The 27,615-nt window shown below is 31.1% G+C and overlaps 1 protein-coding gene and 1 long non-coding RNA gene across 4 annotated transcripts; both read left to right on the plus strand.

Annotated features, from left to right (window-relative positions):
* Window positions 1-723: 723 nt before the first annotated feature.
* On the plus strand, window positions 724-9,576 carry LOC133293820 (uncharacterized). Its single transcript, XM_061492422.1, has 6 exons — window positions 724-945; window positions 4,305-4,375; window positions 5,906-8,209; window positions 8,284-8,601; window positions 8,684-8,783; window positions 8,863-9,576. The coding sequence occupies exons 1-6, from the start codon at window positions 724-726 to the stop codon at window positions 9,574-9,576; spliced, it is 3,729 nt and encodes a 1,242-aa protein (XP_061348406.1).
* Window positions 9,577-11,263: 1,687 nt separating this feature from the next.
* On the plus strand, window positions 11,264-16,029 carry LOC133293823 (uncharacterized). Of its 3 annotated transcripts, XR_009749118.1 has the most exons (6): window positions 11,264-11,377; window positions 13,146-14,007; window positions 14,087-14,129; window positions 15,176-15,272; window positions 15,649-15,717; window positions 15,882-16,029. It is a non-coding gene; the product is annotated as an uncharacterized LOC133293823 (long non-coding RNA). The 3 variants fall into 3 exon arrangements; XR_009749119.1 differs by lacking the exon at window positions 11,264-11,377 and having other exon boundaries at window positions 12,955-14,007; window positions 14,087-14,146; XR_009749117.1 differs by lacking the exon at window positions 11,264-11,377 and having other exon boundaries at window positions 12,955-14,007.
* Window positions 16,030-27,615: the final 11,586 nt, after the last annotated feature.

Below are 27,615 nucleotides of genomic sequence, written 5' to 3' on the forward strand. Positions count from 1 at the left end.
TACTACCATTTTGCCTACCTTTGCCTACCCGTTTTAATACCGTTCAATTACAATATCATCCAACGGTCGATATTTGTAATATAAAAAAACCTTTTTTTTTCTTTTTTTCTCCTCACTTCCTCCCGCACCCTTTCTCTCTCCTCCCATTTTTCTCTTCTCCCATTTTTCTCTTCCTCTGCTACCAGCATAAACTCATATTATCATAAACTTTTCCCAACATATGATGATGTCTCTACCTCAATCTTCCAAGTACCCTTAATCTTCTCACCTGATTGTTGGCGAATTTTTTTAAGGGAATGAACGGACTTTGGAACGGGGCGACTGGTTGCGAAGTGAGACTAGAACTTGTTGGCCAAATCGTCCCACTGGGTAGAATGGTGTACCAAGTCAGTGCTCTCCCTCCCAGAAGTGTGGGGAAAGTCTTGCACATGAGAAGATCCGTCTCTCCATGAAGGGTCATGGCCGCTTCAAACTTCTGGACCCACTCAAAAGGGTCTGTGTCGCCAATATATGTGGGAATGTTGGATGGGCCTTTGAAACCAAGGGGTATGGGGGTTAACCGCAAGTTATCGGTCAGCGGTTTGTTGCGTCCTGACGTATGAGCGGTTGTTATCCTTACATCAGGGTTGCGAGCACGCTGGTTCGGTTGTGGGTGGGGCATATGTGGAGCCTCAACCGAATAAGAGAGAGCTGGGGCGTGGTGCAAGGCCCGATTGACGCCGTATGGTGGTTGACCTGGATTTTGATAAACCCTTGGGGTTGTGGGATGGCCACGTTATGAGGCTACATAGCGTAACCGTGGAAAGGAAAACCAGCAAGGTACGGCTGAGGGAAGGGAGCAGCAACGTTGTGAGTGTAAGGCCCAGGGGGTACAGGGCGACCATAGGGATTCAATGGTCATTGTGCATAGCGACTGGCTGGCTTCGAACTGGTTGTGGACGATGGGTGAGTGGGATGGCTAATGGAGCAGTGGTAGGGAATGGGATTCCGAAATGAACTCCCGGCGGTGGGGGTTGGTTTGGGATTATGTTTTCCCCTTGCATTTCACGCACAGGTGCACGATGGTTAAACTGTGTTACTCTGTCGTCGGCTACTGGCAGTGGCGAGGCTCGTTCAACTGGGGCTGAGTGCATGGATGGCGGGGAGTTGGGATATACTGTTTGCACGTGACCGTCAGGGGTGACGGCTCTGCTTGTTCCGCCCTTCTGGTCGTGACAACCATGTCTAATTATCAGAGTCTGAAATGTGTCTTCTGGATCTTTGGTAGGAGAGTGGGAATAGAAGTTTATAGGTTCCCACATCGCACAGACGACGCCAATGTACCGTAGGGATCTATAAGCCCACTATGTTCCCTTCAGGGATGAGTCACTGTATGGATAATACCCTTAGCACAGGTACAAACCAGGCTAAGAGGTACTTTGCCCAGTATAACAAGCAATCAACAATGGATAAGTAAGCAATAGTATGACTCAAAGTAAATGGGCAGAATAACGATACATTAGATCCCCTTGGTGTGCCCAAGGGGGCTATTTATAGGGAGGTTGTATGAGCCTCCAACGGGTTGGTGAGGAGGGGGTTAACCCTTCTTGGGGTCCGCTCCTGATAGCAGATGTTGTGGGGCGTGACAGGCGCTGTTATGATAGCAGTGATGCCCATGGTGGTGTCAGGTATGTCAAACGGGGGTAGTTGGGGCGACTGCCTTTGGGGGTTGGGGTCCCGAAATGGGACATTTCGATGCTTTCCCTAGGACGCGTCGCAGCGTTGGGGGATGGAAGGAGATCGAGATGATGGCAACGCAGTGAAATTTAAAAAATGAGAGATGAAGGAATATAGAGACTTTGACGGCACCTCAAATTTCGGTGGTAACAGTCAAAATTTATGTCTTAAGATTTAGGGTTAATTTCATCGACAATAAGATATTGAACAAAGCAGAGATACAGGATAAGGAAATGAGAGACTCACCATTGGGGTCGATCATGAGCTTCTTGCTGGAAGAAAGAAGACAAAGTTAAATTCATCGACAACGAGAAATTGAACAAATCGAGAGGACGTCATGAATATTTGACTGTAGGCATTGCCATAATGAAGATACAAATTGCAACTAATTATTATTTGACTGTAGGCATTGCCATAATGAAGCTAAGGTATAATTTTTATTTTTATTTTTTTACTCCTGGCTTGCTTGGGTTGCATTTATTTTTATAATTTTTTTATTTTCCAAGTTGTATACTTTTTTTACACCGTGGAAGATCTAAGTGGCATGCATTTATTTTTATTTTTAATTTTTATAACTATTTTCAGGTGACAAGTCTATGATCAAGAGGAGATACGTGTACTTAACAGAAGATCTTAAAAGAGAACCCCGATGTTTGCACTTATATGGCACCTTCTTTGGATGCAACACAAGATATGGTGGTGATAGAGGTACCAAGACTAGGAAAATATGTTGCAACCAAGGCCATAAAAGAATGGGGCCAGCCAAAGTCCAAGATTTCCATGGAGTTGCTGCTTTTAATTTTGGAGGAAATAGTCTCTTGGTTTTTTTGTTTGTATTCTATTCTTTTTTTTTTCACCCCTTTTCTGCATTGGCAGAAGGATAACGTGCTTTTAAGTTTTGCCAAATAACATTTTCTTTCAAGTTTTGAGAATAGTTGTCGAATGAAATTTGGATTAATAAGTATTACACAAGTATCATTTCAGTCCTTTCAGCTCTTTGCGCACGTCCATAATATTTACTTTCGGTCAATTTTACGTAATTTGAATGGTAAATCAAGATTAATCTTTGGACAAAAAAATATTTATAGCTTTCAATCAACAGTACTTTTAGTATTTTTATATTAAACATGTCAAATTATTTAATTCTAATATATTGCTAGAATTAATATAAAAATAATTTGAAATGTTTAATATAAAAAAATTAAATAATTTAATTTTTTATTAAATTTCTTATTATTTAATATTAAAATATTCTAATGAAAATATGATACAAATAATTCTGCGTAAATTTAAACATCTTAAATTATTTTGCTAAAATATTGAGCGGCTTTTCAAATGAAAAATCCAAACCCTAGTTAACTTTTCAATTTCACAATTCACACTCATTTTTGCATTCACTGCCACAGACATTGGAACCATTTCACTTTTACTTTCACATCTCAATTCACATTTCAACCATGTCATTCGCAAAGACTTTTGAAATCATGTTTCTTAGCTCGAAATCGGTCCCAGGTAAATCTCTTATTTCCTTAGTTGACTTAGTTATGTTTGTTATTCCTTTCTTGCGCATAAATTCCCGTACAGTGTTGGATTCAGCTTGTTGAAAGTTGTTGGAGACGTATGTGCGTGTGTTTGGAATAACTGAACAGAGCATTGTGCGATTTTATTTTATTTTTGAAGAGAGAGAGGGTATATAGAACCAGGTAAGAGAGATGTTTTGAAGAGAGGGTAAATATAGAAAAGTGGGGGCAAGGAGAGATAAAGATGAGTAAAGTTAGGGGTCTTTGTCTTTATGAGTCATCTTTGTGTTGCCACACGTGAAATGAATAAAAAATTAGACAATGGGATAAGGCCCAGACTTGGACATTGAGTGTCTCAAATGTGTAGATTTTGAGAGTGAATGAATAGGAAAAGGAACTACAAGAAGCCTAGCCTTCGTGCATATCATTACTGAACAGGGTCAATGCATTTTACTCTGTGTCAAATAGGAAGCTATTTCAAGTAACAAAGTAATTTTTTGAGTCATCACTTTCCAAAGGAAGAAATCCCCTTTATCAAATAGGCCTGCAAATCGAGTCCCAACTCAGTATATCCCTTCTCTAGGCCTGCAATATAGTCTATTCTCTGTATCCAACTGACATGAAGACTAAATAAATTAATATTGGTGTTGGGATTTTTGTATTTTATTGGTGTTAAGCTCATCATGTGTCTTGAACTAAAGTCTATTCTTTGTATTCAACTGCCATGAAGTCTGAATAAAATGATATAACTCATCTAATTTTGGAACCTATTTATACATCATTTAAATTTTGACTAATATATTAATTAATTTATTCAATTTCATCTTTTGAGAACATCAATGCGCGAAATTATTTGTAATGTTTAGTTAACTGTTCATAAGTCTTTTAAAATTCTAAGTTCATCTTATTAAATTTTGAAGACTCCCAAATATATAAAATGTAATTCTGTTGTAGTTTTTGTCAAAGTTTGTTAAGGATTCAGCAATTATTGTTTTTGGTTGACCAACTAAGAGAGCAATCACACTTTATATACATTCTGTACCTGATTGCATTTTACATTTCTTGCAGTATTTGTGTCTGACTGATAGTGCCATTGGCTGCACCCTCAACTCAGTGTTATTTGAACTTTTTTTATCCAGGTATGTGTTGCTTAATTCCTATGTTGATCTTTATATTTATTATTGTTGAGCTTAATGTTTGACGTCTAAGTCTAAATATATATGAATAATTTATAATAAAATTAAGCCAAACTATTATTTTTTTTACTTATACTAATTTTAATTTTGAACTTTTAATATTGCTGGAAAAAACATTCCTGTTATGTTTTTATTAAAAAATAATACTACAAATACTTACAAACTTATTTATTTTTTGGATAATTTATCTAACCTGTCAATATACTATTGAGGTTGGATTTTTCATATGGGCTTGAACTTTTAACTAGTTCTTTGGAAAAAACATACCTGTTATGTTTATATTAAAAAATAATACTACAAATACTTACAATATTATTTATTTTTTCCATAATTTATCTAACCTGTCCATATACTATATAGGTTGGAATTATCATACGTAGTTGCACTTTTAACTACATGTTTGGAAAAAACATACCTGTTATGTTTTTATCAAAAAATAATACTACAAATACTTACAAAATTATTTAATTTTTCGATAATTTATATTTGCATGTCAATATACTATATAGGTTGGAATTTTCATATGGGCTTATGGGTCTGTGATAAATAACATGACTAATTTTATTAAATAACTTGTAAACTATGGGTTGTTCTTGGGATGAAGACAATTTTTTCCAACTTACATTTATTTTTAATTTACTATCCACAACGTTTTATAAATAGCTAGTGTAATTTTCATTTCGACAATTAATTTAAAATTTTAAATATGTAAAAAATAATATTATTTGATTTTTGACAATTAACAAATAAATCCTTTTATTAATTGGCCTAATATTTAGAATAATAATTTGAGACACATTTTCAATCATTATATTTAAACATTGACTGTTAAAACTATTTAGTTATTGAACTTTGATGTTTGCAGGAGTTGTTATTAATAAAATTAAGCTTCTTTGTTGCCTTGGAGGATTAGCTTGGTGTAAGGTTTCTTTAAAATTTCTGCACGGCTAAGATTGGATTTAGAAGTGGTAAAGTTTGATACCCGTGTCACACACTTTCATAAATGCTGTTTCCCCGATACATGATGCCATTTCCCCCTTCCATAGATTTAGTAGGTAGTTGTACTTTGAATGAGTTGCTTCAGAAATACTTCAACTTTGGCATGCAAAGGGTTTGCATCTCTATAACTGAATCACAGCTATCCATGAAAGAGTATTTTGGTTTATTCGTTTGATATTAGAAATTTCGTGGATAAGGTTATGCAAAATTTATTGGCACAATATTGTTAAATTTTTTGAATATAAATGCCATTTGCCACCAATGCAGGGCTTACTTTATATAGGTTTATGATTTAGTTATGATATAACCCTCATCCTTAAACACAAGTCCTTACCCCAAAACCCTAACCATAAGACACAAACCCCCATCCCTAAACGTAACACATAATCCTTACACCTATGAATTAAACAAAGAAACCCTAACACAAACACTAACGTAACCCTTTGCTGATAATTAATTTGATTTTCCTTGCAGCACATTAAACCCTATGGAAGGTTCAAATGATAGGAATTGGATGTACACCCGCATAGATGAGTCAAGGTCAATCACTATACAATTTCAACAGGGAATTGAGAGGTTCATAAGCTTCGCTCTAGAACATAAAAGAATCTCAGCACATAAGTTGCGGTGTCCTTGTAGAAAGTGCAAGTGTAAGGAATTCCATAATCCGGACACGTTGAGGGTGCATCTGTGTAAGTACGGCTTTATGCCTGATTACTATTGCTGGACGAGTCATGGAGAAAGTCATTCGAAGCATCCCCCATTGGTTGATAGGCATTCTTATTATGGCAGTAGCGGACAACGACATAACTACGACCATTATGAGCAGTTGGTCATGGATGCTGCAGGTCCAAATTTAGGGGCACACCTAGAGGTTTACACAGAGGAAAATCAACCTTTGATGGCTGAAGATCCTAATCCCGAGGCTTCACAATTTTTCAATATGCTTCAAGCTTCCCAACGTCCACTGTGGGATGGCTGTGAGACACACACTACCCTATCTGCTTGTCTAACAGCCCTAAGCTTAAAAACAGATTATCGGATGACAGAGGGGTGCTTTAATCAATGGATGAAGTTTGTTGGAGATGTTTTGCCGCCAGGCCATTCCATGCCAAAGGATTTCTACAACGCCAAAAAATCGGTGAAGAACCTCGGCCTTGGAGGAGAGAAGATACACTGCTGCCGTAATGGGTGCATGTTGTTTTATAAAGAATATGCACAACTCAATACATGCAAATTTTGTAAAGAAGATCGGTATACAGATGTGATGAAAGATGGAAAGGTTAAAGCAAAACCATTGAAGAAGATGTGGTATTTTCCTCTAGTACCTAGGCTTCAAAGATTGTACTCTTCAGAGCAGACAGCTAGTCAAATGAGATGGCATCGAGAGCATGAGAGAAATATTAATTCCTTGACCCATCCATCAGATGCTGAAGCGTGGTTGCACTTTGATGAAAAAAATAATGATTTTGCCCAGGATCCCCGTAATGTGCGCATTGGTTTATGTTCAGACGGGTTTGCTCCTTTTGAGATGACTGGGAGGACATATTCTTGTTGGCCAGTTATTATTACTCCATATAATCTACCACCATGGATGTGCATGAGAAGAGAGTTCTTGTTCTTATCATGTATTATCCCTGGGCCTTCAAACCCAAAGCGCAACATTGATGTTTATCTAAGACCCCTGATAGATGAATTAAAAATGTTATGGACTTGTGGGGTCCTAACATATGATGTTTCTTTAAAGCAGAATTTAATTATGAGGGCTGCGTTGATGTGGACAATTAATGACTTTCCCGCATATGGTATGTTGTCCGGATGGCAGACGATGGGGAAACTTGCTTGTCCGATTTGTATGGATAAATGTAAAGGGTTCAGTTTGCAACACAGTCATAAAGTATCATGGTTTGATTGTCATCGTCAATTCTTGCCATTAAGTCACCCATACAGGAAAAACAAGCATGCATTCACAAAGGGCAGGGTTGAAACATCAAATATACCAATAAGACTTAGCGGTGAAGAAGTATGGCAAAGAGTTAGAAACTTAATGAGTGCGGAGGAAAATGCAAACTTTGTTCCCGATGAAGAATATGGACAATCCCATCATATGACAAAGCGAAGTATATTTTGGGAGTTGCCGTATTGGAAAGATCAGTTATTGAGACATAATCTTGATGTCATGCACATTGAGAGAAATGTCTTTCTTAATATATTGTACACAATGATGGATACAAAGGGCAAGACGAAGGACACTTATAATGCAAGAAAGGATCTTGAAAATCACTGCAACCGATCTGTTCTCCATTTATTGGTCCAACCAAATGGAAGGGTAAGTAAACCCAAGGCTCAATACACATTAAACAAAGAACAAAAAACTGAGTTATTACAGTGGATCAAGGACCTTAAATTCCCAGATGGATATGCTTCAAAGATGTCTAGATGTGTTGATATGAGAGAGGCTAAATTGTTTGGCATGAAGAGTCACGATTGCCATGTTTTCTTCCAGAGATTGCTACCATGGGCCTTCAAGGCCTTACCCAAGCATATTTGGAATGCACTTATTGAGTTAGGTGTATATTTTCGAGACATATGTGCATCTGAATTGAGTGTTACCAAATTGCAAGAGATGGAGGTGAGTGTACCAATAATGCTATGCAAGTTGGAGATGTTTTTCCCACCTAGTTTCTTTGACTCAATGGAGCACTTGCCCATACATCTGGCATACGAAGTAAGAGTAGGTGGTCCGGTTCAATATCGATGGATGTATCCATTTGAAAGGTAAATGCCATGTACATACAGATTTATAGTTACATAATGCTTATAAAATTAATTATAACATGCATGAAATTCAGATTTATTCGGACCACAAAGCAAAAGATTGGGAATACAAATCATGTTGAAGGCTCGATTGCTGAGAAGTATCTGCTTGAGGAGATGTCTACATTTGCATCTTATTATTATCCACCAGAGTTCCTGACGAGAAGGACACGAGTCCCTCGAAATGATCATGGTTGTGGCACTACTGAAGGTGCCTGCATACAAAAATCAATTTTCAATTATCCTGGACGCTCCATCGGAAGGAAATCACAAACAACTCTTAACTCCATTGATAGGAAGACAGCAATATTATATACTCTTCTAAACTGCAGCGAAGTTGTTCCATACTTAGAGTAAGTATATAATATAATGCACTGTCCATAATTACAAAACTTATAGTCAGGGTTTCATTGACGATGTTGATTTTCATGCCAGGATGTTCTACAACTTAGAACGACAGCAAAACCCTCTGATAACAGATACACAGCTTGACCATAAAACAACTACAGAGTTTCCAGACTGGTTTTCTAGAAAGGTATACATTCAAAACCTACGAGATAAATGTATTTTGTGTTGCCACCCAATATTAAGTTGTGTTTTAATACTCAATGTAGATCAAACTCAATTGCAATGCTCTTCAAGATGTTGTGTGGAGTTTAGCTTGGGGGCCAAGCCAGATGGTCACCCGTTATCCAAAGTATATAATAAATGGCTACAAGTTTGCCACGAAATCATCAAATCAAGGGATGGCTACAACAAATTATGGAGTTTGTGTTCGAGGATCCCAGTTGGAAAGTTTAGAAGTTGATTACTATGGGGTATTAATAGATATTATTCAGCTGGACTACCTTGGGCAGGGCCACACAAAGTTACTTCTTTTTAAATGTGAATGGTTTGATCCTAGCCCTCAAGGCACACGTAAAGATCGGTATGGCAATGTTGAAGTGAACAAGTCCAGAAAATATAACAGATATGACCCATTTATATTTGCTCAACAAGCCGAACAAGTTTATTACACAACTTATCCTGGTCGTCAACAAGAATGGATAGGGGTTATCAAGACCAAAGCACGGAACATTATCCCGGTGACAAGGGTTAAAGAAACTCAGAGCATTGATGAACCTTACCAAGAAGATGCCATTGTGGATGTGCATGTTCACATCGCCGATGATGACATACATCAAAATCTTGTTGACACTATGACTGAATTGGAGACAATCCCGATACATTTGGTAGATAATGATGAAACGGAGGAAGATGAACAAGAAATATTATCATCGCCTGAGTCGGAACTTGACGATTATGAAACTGATGAGGAGAATATATAATATAATCATAGTATTTTGGTTGCTGCTATAGCACAAGACATATGGTTTCCACTAGGCAATTTGTTATTTTCTTTCATAGAACATGTACTAGTTGATGATATTGTTGTAGGTTTTGATGTGATGCATGAAGTTAATGTATTTAACTTTGTTTTGATATATTAGTCTTTTTGGCGTAATTATTGTATACCTTTTCTTTTCTCAATATCCTATATTTTACTTACTCACTCACAATGTTTCTTTGTTTTATGACATCCAATAAATAATCTAAATACATTATTGTGATTTATTTCGAATTAGATGGCATCTCCTGACCCGATACGTGGACGGGTGGGTCAGAGGGGATTTTCCCTTTATGGATCCACGGGTCGTGGTTCTGCAAATTGTTTTGGTAGATTGTCTGTCCAAGGCAGAAGACAAGACAGTTCATCATCTTCTTCGCAAGAAGCGACGCCGTCGCCTATTGGACAACCAGTACCTTCGATATGATTTCATACCCCAGAGACAAACATAGCTTCTCTTCAAGAAGATAATGAGGTTTGTGATCTTACTAAGTATAAATCTTTTCACTGATCTATTATGTAATTTTATTTGTATGCAATTTAATGTTTGGGTTATATATTGTGCAAATTACCAATTATTTTAACTACTTAATTAGCAGTTACCCCCCAGCAGCATAATGTAGCTTCTCCTGAAGAAACCAATGAGGTTTGTCATCTTACCAAGTATAAGTGGCCTCACTTGATACGTTATCTAATTTTATTTGTTTGCACTTCCTTGTTTATTTAATATATTGGGCAATTTACCAAATAACTTAACTACTTGATTTAGCAGGAGGACTTAGATCCAACATCAGGTCCAGTACCTGAAGGATTTATTCCAGATTGGGGGAAGAAAGATCCCGCAGATGGTCGAGTATGGGTTCATCCCACCCCGGATGGAGGGACGTAAGTTTTCTTCTTATTGACACATTGTATATATTATTGATAACGTTAAAACTACTATGGTATGTTTTATGTTTATAATCGAATAATGACATAATGACTTATGTATCACAAATTGTTTTAGGTTTCATTCCAACCACGTCATTCGCAATATAACTGAAATCATAAAACGGAATTATGATGGCGCATGGCCAACTTATAGGAGTGTGCCCCCCGAAGTTAAAAAACATTGGTATAAGGAATTCATGGTAAATTGACCCTAAATTACATTATAGTATCTCCTCTTTATATTTTAATTTATACATTTTTGACATGTTTCATATTAACCGTACTAAAATTTTATCCACTTTTGACATTGCAGAAGAAATATAAATGCTTGCCTGATGATAAAAAAAGATATGAAAAAGCATTTAGGACAAAGGCAATTGATCTCATTAAGAATCACATGCATTGCCTAAGAGAAGGAAAAGGGGATGCATCGTGGATTGCAGAAGAACAACTTGAACAATTGCAGGAATATTGGAATAATAACGAAGCTTGGAAAAGAAAGTCTGAAATCAATAAGAAAAATAGATCTGCATGCACTGGACCTTCACATGCTGGAGGATCAATATCATATGCCGAGCATAAAAGGCGGATTGTAAGTACATTTGTGTTATCTTATTCTATATTTATTATTATTAATTATTGTTTTAATTATTAGAGTAGACTGACACAAAATTTGATTTTTGTACTATTTCATACAGATAGCGGCTGGGAAGACACCACCGGGTGAGGAAAATTGGGAGTTATACAAGCAAACTCATCAATTCACCCAAGAACCCCAAAATTGGATACATAATAAGGCAATGCGAATAGCCGTAAGTACAATTGAAATCTTCTTAATATATATGCTTTTGTATTTTGTTATTATTTTTACTTACACTAATATATGACACTGTTGATGGCCATTAGTTTTTTGTCAATGAGTTGCCTCAGTAAATAAAAAATAGTTTTTATATGTCTGTCACCCATTGTGACACCTCTTTCATAGACTCATGCGAGCATATAATATGAGATACAATTGCTTTATAAGCATTTCAGATCTTCCTGGATCCATAATAATTAATAGCCATAGCAATGTCATTCTAATTCTTTATTTGTTTATATTTCAAATCCTTCAAAATAAATAGTTAATTAAAAATCAAAATTCGGTTAAAGGAGACTAATTTAGGATTTTACTTTTGAAGTAAGGTTCATTTGAGTGTTTTCACTTTCCTTTATATATTCTTATATTGTACATATGTAAAAGTCTTATTCCCATGTTGATTAAGGAAATAAGCGTCCATGATTGATATATTACAAAAGCCAAGGCAACTAAAAGTCTTTGAGGGAAAAGGTATGTTTAGAGCCATGCAAATATTTTATTGGGTCACTGAAAGATTGTCAATTTTCTATAGCATGGTTGTAAAAGATACCAAAGGTGAAGCGTCCTTATTTGTGGGTGATTTTGTTTCATCGGGGTTGATATATAGTAAGATTACTATGTATATAAAAATATATTAAAAATTATTTAAACACTTATGTAAATTAGTGGCAAAATTGAACTCTCATGTCCTCTCTTTGTTTGAATGAGCGGTGTGAATATAATAGAATAGGAAAACAGTTTTAGTAATGAGCGGTGTGTACACATCTAAATCTCATAATACATTACTGATTGTTGTATTCTCTTTTGCTTGGTGGGGTTGGCGTGCCAGAAGTTCAATTTGGAATTATATATTGTTATTTTGTTGACGCTTGAATTACCTTTGTGTAAATAAAATAGAACTTACACAAAAAATTAAGATATAAATATAAAAAACTAACAAACAAAATAATCAAGTAAAATAAAATTTAGAAACAAAATATTTATGAAATAAACACATGACAGATTGATTAAATAAAAAAAATCATAGGAAAGAATGGAAAAGAATTAAGTAAGAAAGTTTTTTCTTTACACAGTTTATATTTTCTTTTAGTAAAAAATGAACATTAAAGCAATAGCTAAGGTAGAAAAAAAAATGATTTAAAATTAAATAAAACAACAATGAAAGTAAATGACTAAGTAAACATATGAGCACCCATTTGTTGTTTTTATTACTTTTCTAATCACCTTTCCATTTCATTCACTTCATTCACGTGTTGTGGTGTCAACAAAAATGAATTTGTTGGGTACATGTCAGTTTGCATGTTAGACTATATATATATATAGTCTAACGTGAAATGAAGTGTCTTTGGAGCTTTATTTCACAGACACCTTGATATTTGATAGTCACAAGCACTTTCATAGAATACCACATAGTATAATTAAAATTTAGAAATGACAAAAATCAAAAGTACAAATGATATATATAGAATAGTGAAGGAAGATACTAGCGTCTAACCAATTTTTTAGTGTATGCTTTAATAACAAAAATTAATCTATAACAATAATTTCGACAAAGAACCAATAAAAAAAAAAATTAACATGAACACAAGAATACAGTTGTTTGTTTTTTATGTACGGTGTTTGGGATTGATATTGCGTGTAAACAACTTGTTTGTTTTTTATGTACTGTGTTTGGGATTGATAGTAACAATTTAGTTTTATTTATTGTGCATACTTTGTAGGAAACTTACACAAGGATGAGGGAAGAAAGGCAGATTCAGGCCACATCAGGGGAGGAAGGTAGTGGTTCAGCTTCAGATATTGACCTATATGTGGAGGCAGTTGGAGGGCCAGACAAGAAAGGAAGGATTTATGGATTAGGATCTGAAGCAGGAGCTTACAAAAAATCACGTCTATCCAACACAACACCTTTTGGAGTCTCACAACAAGAAACTCATAGGATGCGCGAGGTGGTTACACAACTAACTAATGAGAATACATCTATTAAGGTTTAGCTTGCACAATCTGAGAGCCGGCTTGCACGCTCTGAGACCACAATAGAAGTAATGCAAAGGCAAATGCGAGAGATGCATGATATGAGCGCAGGATCCCGCAAACAATGTTGTATAGTCCTAGTTGCTTAGAATCTCAGTATCAGGTGGATAGCGACGAGACACTAGCAGCAACCCAAGACCCTAACAATGAAGATGAACAACTTGGTGATGATCATAGGGAGGATTGATGAGGATTGATATCAGAATTTTTTGTGTGGTTACAGATGTCACTTTTTCACACCTAGTGCCTTTAACATTGTTATTCATTTGTATGTGTGATATAGACTTGATTTAGTACTGCTAATCAATTTATGATGTTTTGATGTTAGTTTGAATATATATTGCACTTTTTGTTATGTATGGTAATTTGGGTAATTGATGGTACGTTGGAATTTTTGTACGTAAGCAATGTTTTCATATCACTATTTTTTTATCACTATTTTTTTAAACATTTTTGTTTCACTATTTTTTTAACATTTTTTTTCCAAAGCAAAACCAACTGAGAATGCAAATATTGAGAAAGATTAGAGCACATCTACAAGTTATCAGAGTATGGTTCCTTCAATTGGACTTTTTTATGCTTATGTTATATATGTGAAGTATACTAATTATTTATTTCTTCTTGTTAGGTAGCATATCTTTTCAAGGCAGCTAGTGGGGGGCCAGTGAATGGTGAGTAATTGTATAAGGTATATATTTTTTATGTCATATACATATATGTACGTAAGCCTAAGCAATAACTGAACATTAATTAACTAAACCAAATGAACAATAACTGAACCTAACAATGTTTGTAGCTCTTACTCATTTCAAAGCTGTTTTAAGAAATATGAAATTTTCAGTGACAATCTTGTTGGATAGGCACATATTGTTTAACTACATTATTTATTGATTGGAACCTGGAAGTGCTATGCCTTTCCTTTTATATTTGAACCATCTTGCTTTTTGTTATGTTCTATCTCATTTTGCCCTCAAATTGTTTGATATTTGGTCGGTGTGTGCTTGCTCTAGTTGGAAAGATTGCCTTATGTATGGCTACATGCTCTGTTAACTTATATTCTACTTGAGTAGAAGTCTTAAATTCTTATCTGTTAAAATATGAAAATAGATACATTATAAAACAATGGTAATAGATACTGAATACATATATGAAAATTAAAATAATATATAAGTCTTAAAATCTTCAAATTATATTATACAAAATAATTAAAATGTTTATGTTAAATTTAAAGTTGATGTAAAATCTGCAGGCAAATGACATTTTGGTCTAGACTAGTTTTGGTTTTTGTTTTGTCTTCTAACTAAATTTTTTTGTCATCTAACTAATAGATGTAAAATGACAATAGCAGGTATCAAGTTTTTTTTTTGTCTTCTAACTAATTTTTAATTTTCATTTCCATGAGATCATTACTTATTGAAGTTTTATTTCATCCAATAGCAGGTATGCCTTGTCTGTGAAAAATTGCAGTTCATAATTCTATATAATAACTCATTTACAAAACTTCAATGAAAAAATTATAACCTTTCTATTGTATTTTTATTGAATGGTGGGAAACTCTTTTCTCTTTATAAAAACTAAGCTCAGGAACAAAGAAAAACTCTTTCATTTTAGGCTTTGAGGTTATGAGGTTTTTTTTTTTTTTTTGAGGTTATCAGTTATTTGTCTTTGAGGTTAAGAGCTATTTTTTTTTAAAATTTGGCTGTAACTGTATTTGTAGGCTTGACACGAGCTTTGATATCCTTCATGGGTACCCTTTGGTTGTAAGGCCAGTTTATAGAATGCCTTGCAAATTCCAGCCTTTTACGATACTTCAGGTATTATTTATCATCTCTTTCTCTTGTGCTAATTTTTCCATTTTTTTGTCTATGTTTGACTACATTGTTTGCATCTTTGCTTAAGGACAAAAAAGATCTGGAAATAAATTCATCATGGAAGAAAAAAGAACACTACTGGAGTGACACGTCTTCATATGACATATTAGTTAGTGTGTTTTTTACATTTTTCATTGTAGGATCGGATTCTCATTTATTATGCAAACGATTTTCTTTCTTATATAACCGTTCAATTATCTTTTTAGATATTACAAGTTGCAATATAATTCTTTTTCCTCAATCAAATCCCAAGTTGCAGTGCCAAATGTAAATGATATTACAAGGTTATCTTCTAGTAACAATTTATGATTACCTGTAGATTGGGGAAGTTGTTGATGGACGGGAGGAATCAAATGGCTATGCCTAAATGATGTTCAAAATGATTATGGTCAGTTTTCTGTGTTTTCCTTGATCACTTGATTAGGTTTACTTTCTTCACACGCATTTCTTAGAATTTTTACCTCTGTTGTTCTGTTTGATGTGGATATTGAATTGGTCTTGAAGTAGAGTGAAGTGTGAAATTATTTTACCTATAATTTTTTTCTATTGCAGATCCTTCATGACAAACAAACAGTGCATATTTTGGTGGCTAGCGCAAGTGTTAAGACATCAGCCTTTAGTTAGCATTTTTCTTCTGTTTCATGTATTTTCTGTAGACTTCATTTGAACTTAAGTTATCTTGTTAATACATTATTAATTTGTCATGAAGCATTTAATTGTTAGAGAATATTATTATAATAATTTTCAGAGAATATTTAATTGTTAGAAGCATTTTTCATATTTAGGTAAATTCTCTTTTAATTAAAATTTAGATTTTTTTTTTCATTTAGATTGTATGTAATTGTAGTGTTTTTTTAAAAATAAAACAAGTTGTTTATGTTGCTTATTTTTGTTGCTTATTCTGTTGGTTGAGAAAATCGACTCCAAATCACGTAGGCAGTTTTCAAAATGACGTCAATATTTACGTTAGCATTCCGAATTTAATGTTTGTTGAATTAAAATCCATATGAATTTAATGTTTTTTAAAAAATTACAAATATTATTTTCGACGGAATTCTATGTACATTCCGTTGTAAACGGTTAAGAATTTGCAACGGAATTTAATTCCGTTGAAATTTTCGACGGAGTTATACATAAATTCCGTTGCAAACTGTTACGGAACTTTTTCTCCGCGTGATATTTCTTTGGGTGGAAATTTTTCCCGTTGAAATTTTCAACGGAATTATAGTTAAATCCGTTGGAAATTGAAACGGAACTTTTGACAGAATAATTTTTCGTTGGTATTATAGACGGAATTGTAGATAAATTCCGTTGAACTTTACAACGGAATTTTTTCACGAATATTTTTTCTGTTGCAATTTTCGACGGAATTTTTCAACGAGAAATAATTTCGTCAAAAATTTCAACGGAATATTTTTTAATTTCCGTTGCAAATTGAGACAGAATTTTCTAACGGATATATTTTCCGTTGAAACTTTCGACGGAATTTATTATTTTAATATTATTTCATGACTTTATTTATTAACGGAAAAGTAAGGCTTGCAACGGAATTCATTCCGTTGAAATTTTCAACGGAAAAATATTCCGTTGTAAATATCAACGGAAAAAAAAAATTCCGTTGCCTTTCGACGAAGGGTTATCCAACAGCAGCATTCCGTCAAAATTTCCGTCGAAAAATGGTTTTTCAACGGAATTTTTATAATTTCCAACGGAAAATTTCCGTTGAAAATATTGATTTTTCTAGTAGTGTAATAGGATTTATATTTATCCACACAAAAAAAAATTCTTATAGTTGTGTCTAAATTATTATTCATCTATATTTTCTATAGTTGCCTCTAAAGATGAATGTGAAATTTTAATTTAATTATAAAAATATGTTGGCATGCAGGGTTGGGCCGAGCCTGATTTGCCACGTCTAACAATCAGCATTTTATACCAACATGTAATAGATTTTTATATTTATCCACAAATAACAGGTCAATTAAAGATTTCTAAATATAGATTACCAAAAAAAATATTTCTAAATATATATATTTAAAAATTTGTTATAAAATATTTTTTTACGATTCTGAAATTGGATGGACACTGGTCACTGAATGGTCGTTCATTTTATTTGAGTTATTAATAATAAAAAATAATTATTTGTTGCAAAGATTTGTGGCTTTTTACAAAAATCTAAATTATTTATGATTCTTAAAATTAAATATTAATGATATTTTTCAAACAATTAGAAGTTATTTTTTAAATTTTTTAGAAAATATTAAAGCTACACTTTTTAGGTTTTAGTTTTATGAAAAAATTATTTAATTATCATAAGCTTCTAAACATATTTTTATAATTAAAACACATTTTTAAAGCTAACTACTCAACGGGTTGGAAAAATGTAATCGTAAATAGCATTAAAATATTATTTCAGTAAAACTTATTTTTTAAAGCATCTAACAAAATAAGGTTTGGTTTGTTTTTTGCAGCAACAAAATTAATTAATCCTAAAAGATATAATAATTAAGCCCAAAAGATATAATTATAAATACTATTAATATGTTTAACAAATTCTTATGTAGAAAGTATTTGGAATCATTAAATGCTGAATTCTTTTTCACCTTTCAAGTTTGAATTTCAAATTTAAAATTTAAATTTTTTAATTTTAAATGTTAAATATTTTCTCACCCAGTAAACATAATCATAAATATTATTAATAGGCTTAATAATTTACCATTAAGAAAGTAGTGGTAAATGCGCCCATTCTCAAAATAATACTTTTATTCATCACGAATAAGCGCTTAACAAAATAATTTTTTTTTATGCAGCATTAATAGAGTTTACAATTACCCATGCAGAAAGTAGTGGGATATTGATATAGGTGGCTAAGTCAGCATTAAAGATATAATATGATTTTTTTTTTGGTAAGTAGATTTGATATGATTTAAATCTTTTACCATTTAAATATGAAATTTTATGATTATTTTTCAATCAAATCGATTTAATCAAGATTTTTTATGGTTTTTTTAAGTTAGAATTTTTATTCACTTCATTGTCTATTTCGCGTAGAAAACTTGATTATTCAGCGTCCGAAAGTTTAGCACAAATACCTAAAAAAATCTAGGCCTAGATTAATTTTCCGCAGTATCCATAGAGAATCAATGTTCTGAAAAATCTCAAACGAATCATGCAAAGCTCTCATATTTTTCTCCACTCAAAACCAAATCAATTGTACTAAAAAAAAAAATCAAAATCAACTAAGCTCAAATTATGTAATTGAGGTATTTACGTTTTTTTACTTACACAAAAATAAAATTTTAATTTTCTCACAAGATCAACTTATTATTTTTAGAATTTTCTACGAGTAGATTTCATATTTTAACAACTTAAATAAATTAATTAAAAATCATTATTTCTAATCATATATTCTTTATTTATCTCTTACAACATGCATATATCAGCATATCTAACTCAAAAGATTCATTAAGCTTTTAGCATTACCAAATATCATGATCAGGCTCGCAAAACATGAAAATATTTTCAGTTCTCCCACGTAATACTTAAGGTTCAGTATATTTTTTTATTAAATTTGGAAAAAAAATCATATAATCAATTTTTCTTATTTTACCAACCCTTTTATTATTATTGTCGTCTAAAACTCACTTTTTTCTATTTTTAATAAGGGAATACATACTCTTATAACAACAAAAATATAATCGCGGAACACAATCATCCTTCATAATTACAACTAACAACCATTATCTCGTGTTTCTCAGTATATACTATACTAGTATATTACGCATGTGTTGTACGGGAAAAAAAATTAATTTGTTTGTCTTGTAAAAGTTAACGCAAATTGTAAAAATATATCACTGCATTTTAGGTTGTCTTATAATCATTCAAAAATTACAAAGTTTGACTCGATATTTACAAAATAAGAATAAATAATTATTTTTTCCAAGGATTTGTGTTCTTAGTATTGGAAATTTTACAATTTTGTATTTATAAAAATTGAAATTAGATTAAGAAATTTAATTATAAAAGAAGAAATTGGAATTTAATTTTACCTCCTTTAACTGTCAGCATTTTATATCAGTGTGTAATAGGATTTTATATTTATTCGCACAAAAAAAAAGATTCTTATAGTTGCGTTTAGATTGCTATCTATCTATATTTTCTATAGTTGCCTCTAAATCGACTATATGAGGTGCGTGTATTTGTGACATATATATTAGATGAAAAGTTGGCAAATGTTTAAGTTAGTACGTTTAATATTATAACAAACATTTCATACTTGAAGTTGAATGTGGTAATATCAAAAGACAATTCTTAAATCATATTTCAATTTTTATAAATATTTATTCATAGAATTAGTGCTATATATAAGGATATATTTAATGCATGGTATTTAATCTCAATAATACTTCAACTACCAATAATAATTTGGTGAAGAATATGAAAAGCTAACCACTCATTAGGTTGAAAAAACTAATCATAAATAGCATTAAAATAATGATATACTGCAAAATATTGAATGGTCATTCCTTTTAATTGAGTAACTATAAGAATAAAAAATGTTTTTTTTAAGGATTTGTGTCTTTAGTATTTAAAATTTTACAAATTTGTATTTATAAAAATTGATATTAGATTTAGGAATTTAATTATAAAAGAAGAAGATGAAATTTTAATTTAATTATAAAAACATGTTGGCAGGGGGCGGGCCGACCCTCCGGGCCGAGCCCAGTTTGTCACCTTTAACTGTCAGCATTTTATATCAGCATGTAATTATAGGATTTATATTTATCCACACAAAAAAAAATTCTTATAGTTGTGTCTAAATTATTATTTATCTATATTTTCTATAGTTGCCTCTAAAGATGAATGTGAAATTTTAATTTAATTATAAAAATATGTTGGCATGCAGGGTTGGGCCGAGCCTGATTTGCCACGTCTAACAATCAGCATTTTATACCAACATGTAATAGATTTTTATATTTATCCACAAATAACAGGTCAATTAAAGATTTCTAAATATAGATTACCAAAAAAAATATTTCTAAATATATATATTTAAAAATTTGTTATAAAATATTTTTTTACGATTCTGAAATTGGATGGACACTGGTCACTGAATGGTCGTTCATTTTATTTGAGTTATTAATAATAAAAAATAATTATTTGTTGCAAAGATTTGTGGCTTTTTACAAAAATCTAAATTATTTATGATTCTTAAAATTAAATATTAATGATATTTTTCAAACAATTAGAAGTTATTTTTTAAATTTTTTAGAAAATATTAAAGCTACACTTTTTAGGTTTTAGTTTTATGAAAAAATTATTTAATTATCATAAGCTTCTAAACATATTTTTATAATTAAAACACATTTTTAAAGCTAACTACTCAACGGGTTGGAAAAATGTAATCGTAAATAGCATTAAAATATTATTTCAGTAAAACTTATTTTTTAAAGCATCTAACAAAATAAGGTTTGGTTTGTTTTTTGCAGCAACAAAATTAATTAATCCTAAAAGATATAATAATTAAGCCCAAAAGATATAATTATAAATACTATTAATATGTTTAACAAATTCTTATGTAGAAAGTATTTGGAATCATTAAATGCTGAATTCTTTTTCACCTTTCAAGTTTGAATTTCAAATTTAAAATTTAAAATTTTTTAATTTTAAATGTTAAATATTTTCTCACCCAGTAGACATAATCATAAATATTATTAATAGGCTTAATAATTTACCATTAAGAAAGTAGTGGTAAATGCGCCCAATCTCAAAATAATACTTTTATTCATCACGAATAAGCGCTTAACAAAATAAATTTTTTTTTATGCAGCATTAATAGAGTTTACAATTACCCATGCAGAAAGTAGTGGGATATTGATATAGGTGGCTAAGTCAGCATTAAAGATATAATATGATTTTTTTTTTGGTAAGTAGATTTGATATGATTTAAATCTTTTACCATTTAAATATGAAATTTTATGATTATTTTTCAATCAAATCGATTTAATCAAGATTTTTTATGGTTTTTTTAAGTTAGAATTTTTATTCACTTCATTGTCTATTTCGCGTAGAAAACTTGATTATTCAGCGTCCGAAAGTTTAGCACAAATACCTAAAAAAATCTAGGCCTAGATTAATTTTCCGCAGTATCCATAGAGAATCAATGTTCTGAAAAATCTCAAACGAATCATGCAAAGCTCTCATATTTTTCTCCACTCAAAACCAAATCAATTGTACTAAAAAAAAAAATCAAAATCAACTAAGCTCAAATTATGTAATTGAGGTATTTACGTTTTTTTACTTACACAAAAATAAAATTTTAATTTTCTCACAAGATCAACTTATTATTTTTAGAATTTTCTACGAGTAGATTTCATATTTTAACAACTTAAATAAATTAATTAAAAATCATTATTTCTAATCATATATTCTTTATTTATCTCTTACAACATGCATATATCAGCATATCTAACTCAAAAGATTCATTAAGCTTTTAGCATTACCAAATATCATGATCAGGCTCGCAAAACATGAAAATATTTTCAGTTCTCCCACGTAATACTTAAGGTTCAGTATATTTTTTTATTAAATTTGGAAAAAAAATCATATAATCAATTTTTCTTATTTTACCAACCCTTTTATTATTATTGTCGTCTAAAACTCACTTTTTTCTATTTTTAATAAGGGAATACATACTCTTATAACAACAAAAATATAATCGCGGAACACAATCATCCTTCATAATTACAACTAACAACCATTATCTCGTGTTTCTCAGTATATACTATACTAGTATATTACGCATGTGTTGTACGGGAAAAAAAATTAATTTGTTTGTCTTGTAAAAGTTAACGCAAATTGTAAAAATATATCACTGCATTTTAGGTTGTCTTATAATCATTCAAAAATTACAAAGTTTGACTCGATATTTACAAAATAAGAATAAATAATTATTTTTTCCAAGGATTTGTGTTCTTAGTATTGGAAATTTTACAATTTTGTATTTATAAAAATTGAAATTAGATTAAGAAATTTAATTATAAAAGAAGAAAGTGGAATTTAATTTAATTATAAAAATGTAATAGCGGATGAGGCAGGTCGTCCTCTGGGCTTAGCCCAATTTACCACCTTTAACTGTCAGCATTTTATATCAGTATGTAATAGGATTTTATATTTATTCACACAAAAAAAAAGATTCTTATAGTTGCGTTTAGATTGCTATCTATCTATATTTTCTATAGTTTCCTCTAAATCGACTATATGAGGTGCGTGTATTTGTGACATATATATTAGATGAAAAGTTGGCAAATGTTTAAGTTAGTACGTTTAATATTATAACAAACATTTCATACTTGAAGTTGAATGTGGTAATATCAAAAGACAATTCCTAAATCATAGTTCAATTTTTATAAATATTTATTCATAGAATTAGTGCTATATATAAACATATATTTAATGCATGGTATTTAATCTGGTATTTAATCTCAATAATACTTCAACTACCAATAATAATTTGGTGAAGAATATGAAAAGCTAACCACTCATTAGGTTGAAAAAACTAATCATAAATAGCATTAAAATATGATATACTGCAAAATATTGAATGGTCATTCCTTTTAATTGAGTAACTAATAAGAATAAAAAATGTTTTTTTTAAGGATTTGTGTCTTTAGTATTTAAAATTTTACAAATTTGTATTTATAAAAATTGATATTAGATTTAGGAATTTAATTATAAAAGAAGAAGATGAAATTTTAATTTAATTATAAAAACATGTTGGCAGGGGGCGGGCCGACCCTCCGGGCCGAGCCCAGTTTGTCACCTTTAACTGTCAGCATTTTATATCAGCATGTAATAGGATTTATATTTATCTACACAAAAAAAAATTCTTATAGTTGTGTCTAAATTATTATTTATCTATATTTTCTATAGTTGCCTCTAAAGATGAATGTGAAATTTTAATTTAATTATAAAAATATGTTGGCATGCAGGGTTGGGCCGAGCCTGATTTGCCACGTCTAACAATCAGTATTTTATACCAACATGTAATAGATTTTTATATTTATCCAAAAATAACAGGTCAATTAAAGATTTCTAAATATAGATTACCAAAAAAAATATTTCTAAATATATATATTTAAAAATTTGTTATAAAATATTTTTTTACGATTCTGAAATTGGATGGACACTGGTCACTGAATGGTCGTTCAGTTTATTTGAGTTATTAATAATAAAAAATAATTATTTGTTGCAAAGATTTGTGGCTTTTTACAAAAATCTAAATTATTTATGATTCTTAAAATTAAATATTACTTATATTTTTCAAACAATTAGAAGTTATTTTTTAAATTTTTTAGAAAATATTAAAGCTACACTTTTTAGGTTTTAGTTTTATGAAAAAATTATTTAATTATCATAAGCTTCTAAACATATTTTTATAATTAAAACACATTTTTAAAGCTAACTACTCAACGGGTTGGAAAAATGTAATCGTAAATAGCATTAAAATATTATTTCAGTAAAACTTATTTTTTAAAGCATCTAACAAAATAAGGTTTGGTTTGTTTTTTGCAGCAACAAAATTAATTAATCCTAAAAGGTATAATAATTAAGCCCAAAAGATATAATTATAAATACTATTAATATGTTTAACAAATTCTTATGCAGAAAGTATTTGGAATCATTAAATGCTGAATTCTTTTTCACCTTTCAAGTTTGAATTTCAAATTTCAAATTTAAAATTTTTTAATTTTAAATGTTAAATATTTTCTCACCCAGTAGACATAATGATAAATATTATTAATAGGCTTAATAATCTTCCATTAAGAAAGTAGTGGTAAATGCGCCCATTCTCCAAATAATACTGTTATTCATCACGAATAAGCGCTTAACAAAATAATTTTTTTTTTATGCAGCATTAATAGAGTTTACAATTACCCATGCAGAAAGTAGTGGGATATTGATATAGGTGGCTAAGTCAGCATTAAAGATATAATATGTTTTTTTTTTTTTGGTAAGTAGATATTATATGATTTAAATCTTTTACCATTTAAATCTGAAATTTTATGATTATTTTTCAATCAAATCGATTTAATCAAGATTTTTTATGGTTTTTTTAAGTTAGAATTTTTATTCACTTCATTGTCTATTTCGCGTAGAAAACTTGATTATTCAGCGTCCGAAAGTTTAGCACAAATACCTAAAAAAATCTAGGCCTAGATTAATTTTCCGCAGTATCCATAGAGAATCAATGTTCTGAAAAATCTCAAACGAATCATGCAAAGCTCTCATATTTTTCTCCACTCAAAACCAAATCAATTGTACTAAAAAAAATCAAAATCAACTAAGCTCAAATTATGTAATTGAGGTATTTACGTTTTTTTACTTACACAAAAATAAAATTTTAATTTTCTCACAAGATCAACTTATTATTTTTAGAATTTTCTACGAGTAGATTTCATATTTTAACAACTTAAATAAATTAATTAAAAATCATTATTTCTAATCATATATTCTTTATTTATCTCTTACAACATGCATATATCAGCATATCTAACTCAAAAGATTCATTAAGCTTTTAGCATTACCAAATACCATGATCAGGCTCGCAAAACATGAAAATATTTTCAGTTCTCCCACGTAATACTTAAGGTTCAGTATATTTTTTTATTAAATTTGGAAAAAAAACATCATATAATCAATTTTCTTATTTTACCAACCCTTTTATGATTATTGTCGTCTAAATCTCACTTTTTTCTATTTTTAATAAGGGAATACATACTCTTATAACACCAAAAATATAATCGTGGAACAAAATCATCCTTCATAATTACAACTAACAACCATTATCTCATGTTTCTCACTATATACATATACTAGTATATTACCCATGCGTTGCACGGAAAAAAAAATTAATTTGTTTGTCTTGTAAAAGTTAACGCAAATTGTAAAAATATATCACTGCATTTTAGCTTGTCCTATAATCATTCAAAAATTACAAAGTTTGACTCGATATTTACAAAATAAGAATAAATAATTATTTTTTTCAAGGATTTGTGTTCTTAGTATTGGAAATTTTACAATTTTGTATTTACAAAAATTGAAATTAGATTAAGAAATTTAATTATAAAAGAAGAAAGTGGAATTTAATTTAATTATAAAAATGTATTAGTGGATGAGGCAGGCCGTCCTCCGGGCTTAGCCCAATTTACCGCCTTTAACTGTCAGCATTTTATACCAGTATGTAATAGGATTTTATATTTATTCACACAAAAAAAGATTCTTATAGTTGCGTCTAGATTGCTATCTATCTATATTTTCTATAGTTGCCTCTAAATCGACTATATGAGGTGCGTGAATTTGTGACATATATATTAGATGAAGAGTTGGCAAATGTTTAAGTTAGTACGTTTAATATTATAACAAACATTTCATACTTGAAGTTGAATGTGGTAATATCAAAAGACAATTCTTAAATCATATTTCAATTTTTATAAATATTTATTCATAGAATTAGTGCTATATATCAGTGTTTAAAAATCCGGCCCGACCATCGACCCGGCCGAGGTCAGGGGTCACAGAGTCACGGGTTCAACCGGGGGGTCACGGGGTCACTATGCTGACCCGGTTTTATATATTAAAAAATATAAATATATATATCCTATATGAAAATATTAAAAAATAAATCACCAATCATTAAAGATTCAAAATATACTTAACATAATTCACCAATTACAATCATAAGTCAATATTACACAACCTAATTAAAGTATCAAGATACCAAAGTACAAAACTCATATTCTAAGGGGTCACTACGCTGACCCGGTTCTGCCTCTTTTGAGAATGTCTCTAAAAAAAGAAAATTTAAAGAAAGTAAGAATGAGTTTTTGTTTTCCATCGACGATCATAAAGATTTCATTTGAATGGGTAAGATTCTTACCTTTTCTAGAAGATTCATGGCAGGGAGGTGAAGATTGAAGATCTCTAGGTTGCTGGGAGAGAAGAGAACGATTACATTTAGGTTTGCAAGTATTTTTATTTTTTATTTTTAATAAAATGATGTTGTTTCATGGAATTATTTTAAAAAAAAAATATGCAGTGACCCCCTTTGACCCCTATGACCCGGGAGTCACTGAAACCTGGTCGGGTTTTGGGGGTCGGAGGGGTCGATATGCATATAAGGTCCAACTTGTGACCCCAACCCTCAGAGGGGAGGGGTCAGGGTTGACCCGGGTCAACCCGGGAGGCGGGGTGGGGTTTTAAAACACTGCTATATATAAGCATATATTTAATGCATGTTATTTAATCTCAATAATACTTCAACTACCAATAATAATTTGGTGAAGAATATGAAAAGCTAACCACTCATTAGGTTGAAAAAAACTAATCATAAATAGCATTAAAATAATGATATACTGCAAAATATTGAATGATCATTCCTTTTAATTGAGTAACTAATAAAAATAAAAAATGTTTTTTTTAAGGATTTGTGTCTTTAGTATTTGAAATTTTAAAAATTTGTATTTATAAAAATTGATATTAGATTTAGGAATTTAATTATAAAAGAAGAAGATGAAATTTTAATTTAATTATAAAAACTTGTTGGCAGGGGGCGAGCCGACCCTCCGGGCCGAACCCAGTTTGTCACCTTTAACTGTCAGCATTTTATATCAGCATGTAATAGGATTTATATTTATCCACACAAAAAAAAATTCTTATAGTTGTGTCTAAATTATTATTTATCTATATTTTCTATAGTTGCCTCTAAAGATGAATGCGAAATTTTAATTTAATTATAAAAATATGTTGGCATGCAGGGTTGGGCCGAGCCCGATTTGCCACGTCTAACAATCAGCATTTGTTCTCAAGCTTTTGTACATATCAAAGAATATCTAGCCTCTAGCCTATCGCACTGTTTTGTAGTTTTTTTTTTTTTTTTGCAATATAAACTTTTATAAATTCTCCTCAATAGAACACTCATGTAAGCATTTGAACTCCTCCTTGTGTTCAATTGCTTCTTGTACCTCTTTATTCCATTACCGAGTTTCCTTTGTTTGATATTTTTTCTATACCTTTTCTCCTCACACCAATCTTGCCACTCTTTGGATACAAATAGAAATCTCTTTCCACATCCTATTTGATGTTCCATTTAATGACCATGGTCCTTGTTGAGCAGTATTTCATTGAATTTTGTTTATTTTTCCTTCTTTCCTTTCCACCATCTTAATTTTGTTAACATTACTCTTGATTATATATTATTTTCATTTTATTTACTTATTTTTTAAGC

This window comes from Gastrolobium bilobum, unplaced genomic scaffold (assembly GCF_033153095.1).
Source record: "Gastrolobium bilobum isolate Gb01-03AN ecotype WA unplaced genomic scaffold, APGP_CSIRO_Gbil_v1 utg95638, whole genome shotgun sequence".
Classification (NCBI taxonomy): Eukaryota; Viridiplantae; Streptophyta; class Magnoliopsida; order Fabales; family Fabaceae; genus Gastrolobium; species Gastrolobium bilobum.

Coding starts and splice junctions, on each gene's coding strand:
- LOC133293820 (XM_061492422.1), top strand. CDS start 724: ATGGTGGTTGACCTGGATTTTGATAAACCCTTGGGGTTGTGGGATGGC. Junction 946..4,304: donor GAACTGGTTGTGGACGATGG/GTGAGTGGGATG, acceptor CATTTCTTGCAG/TATTTGTGTCTGACTGATAG. Junction 4,376..5,905: donor TTTGAACTTTTTTTATCCAG/GTATGTGTTGCT, acceptor TTTTCCTTGCAG/CACATTAAACCCTATGGAAG.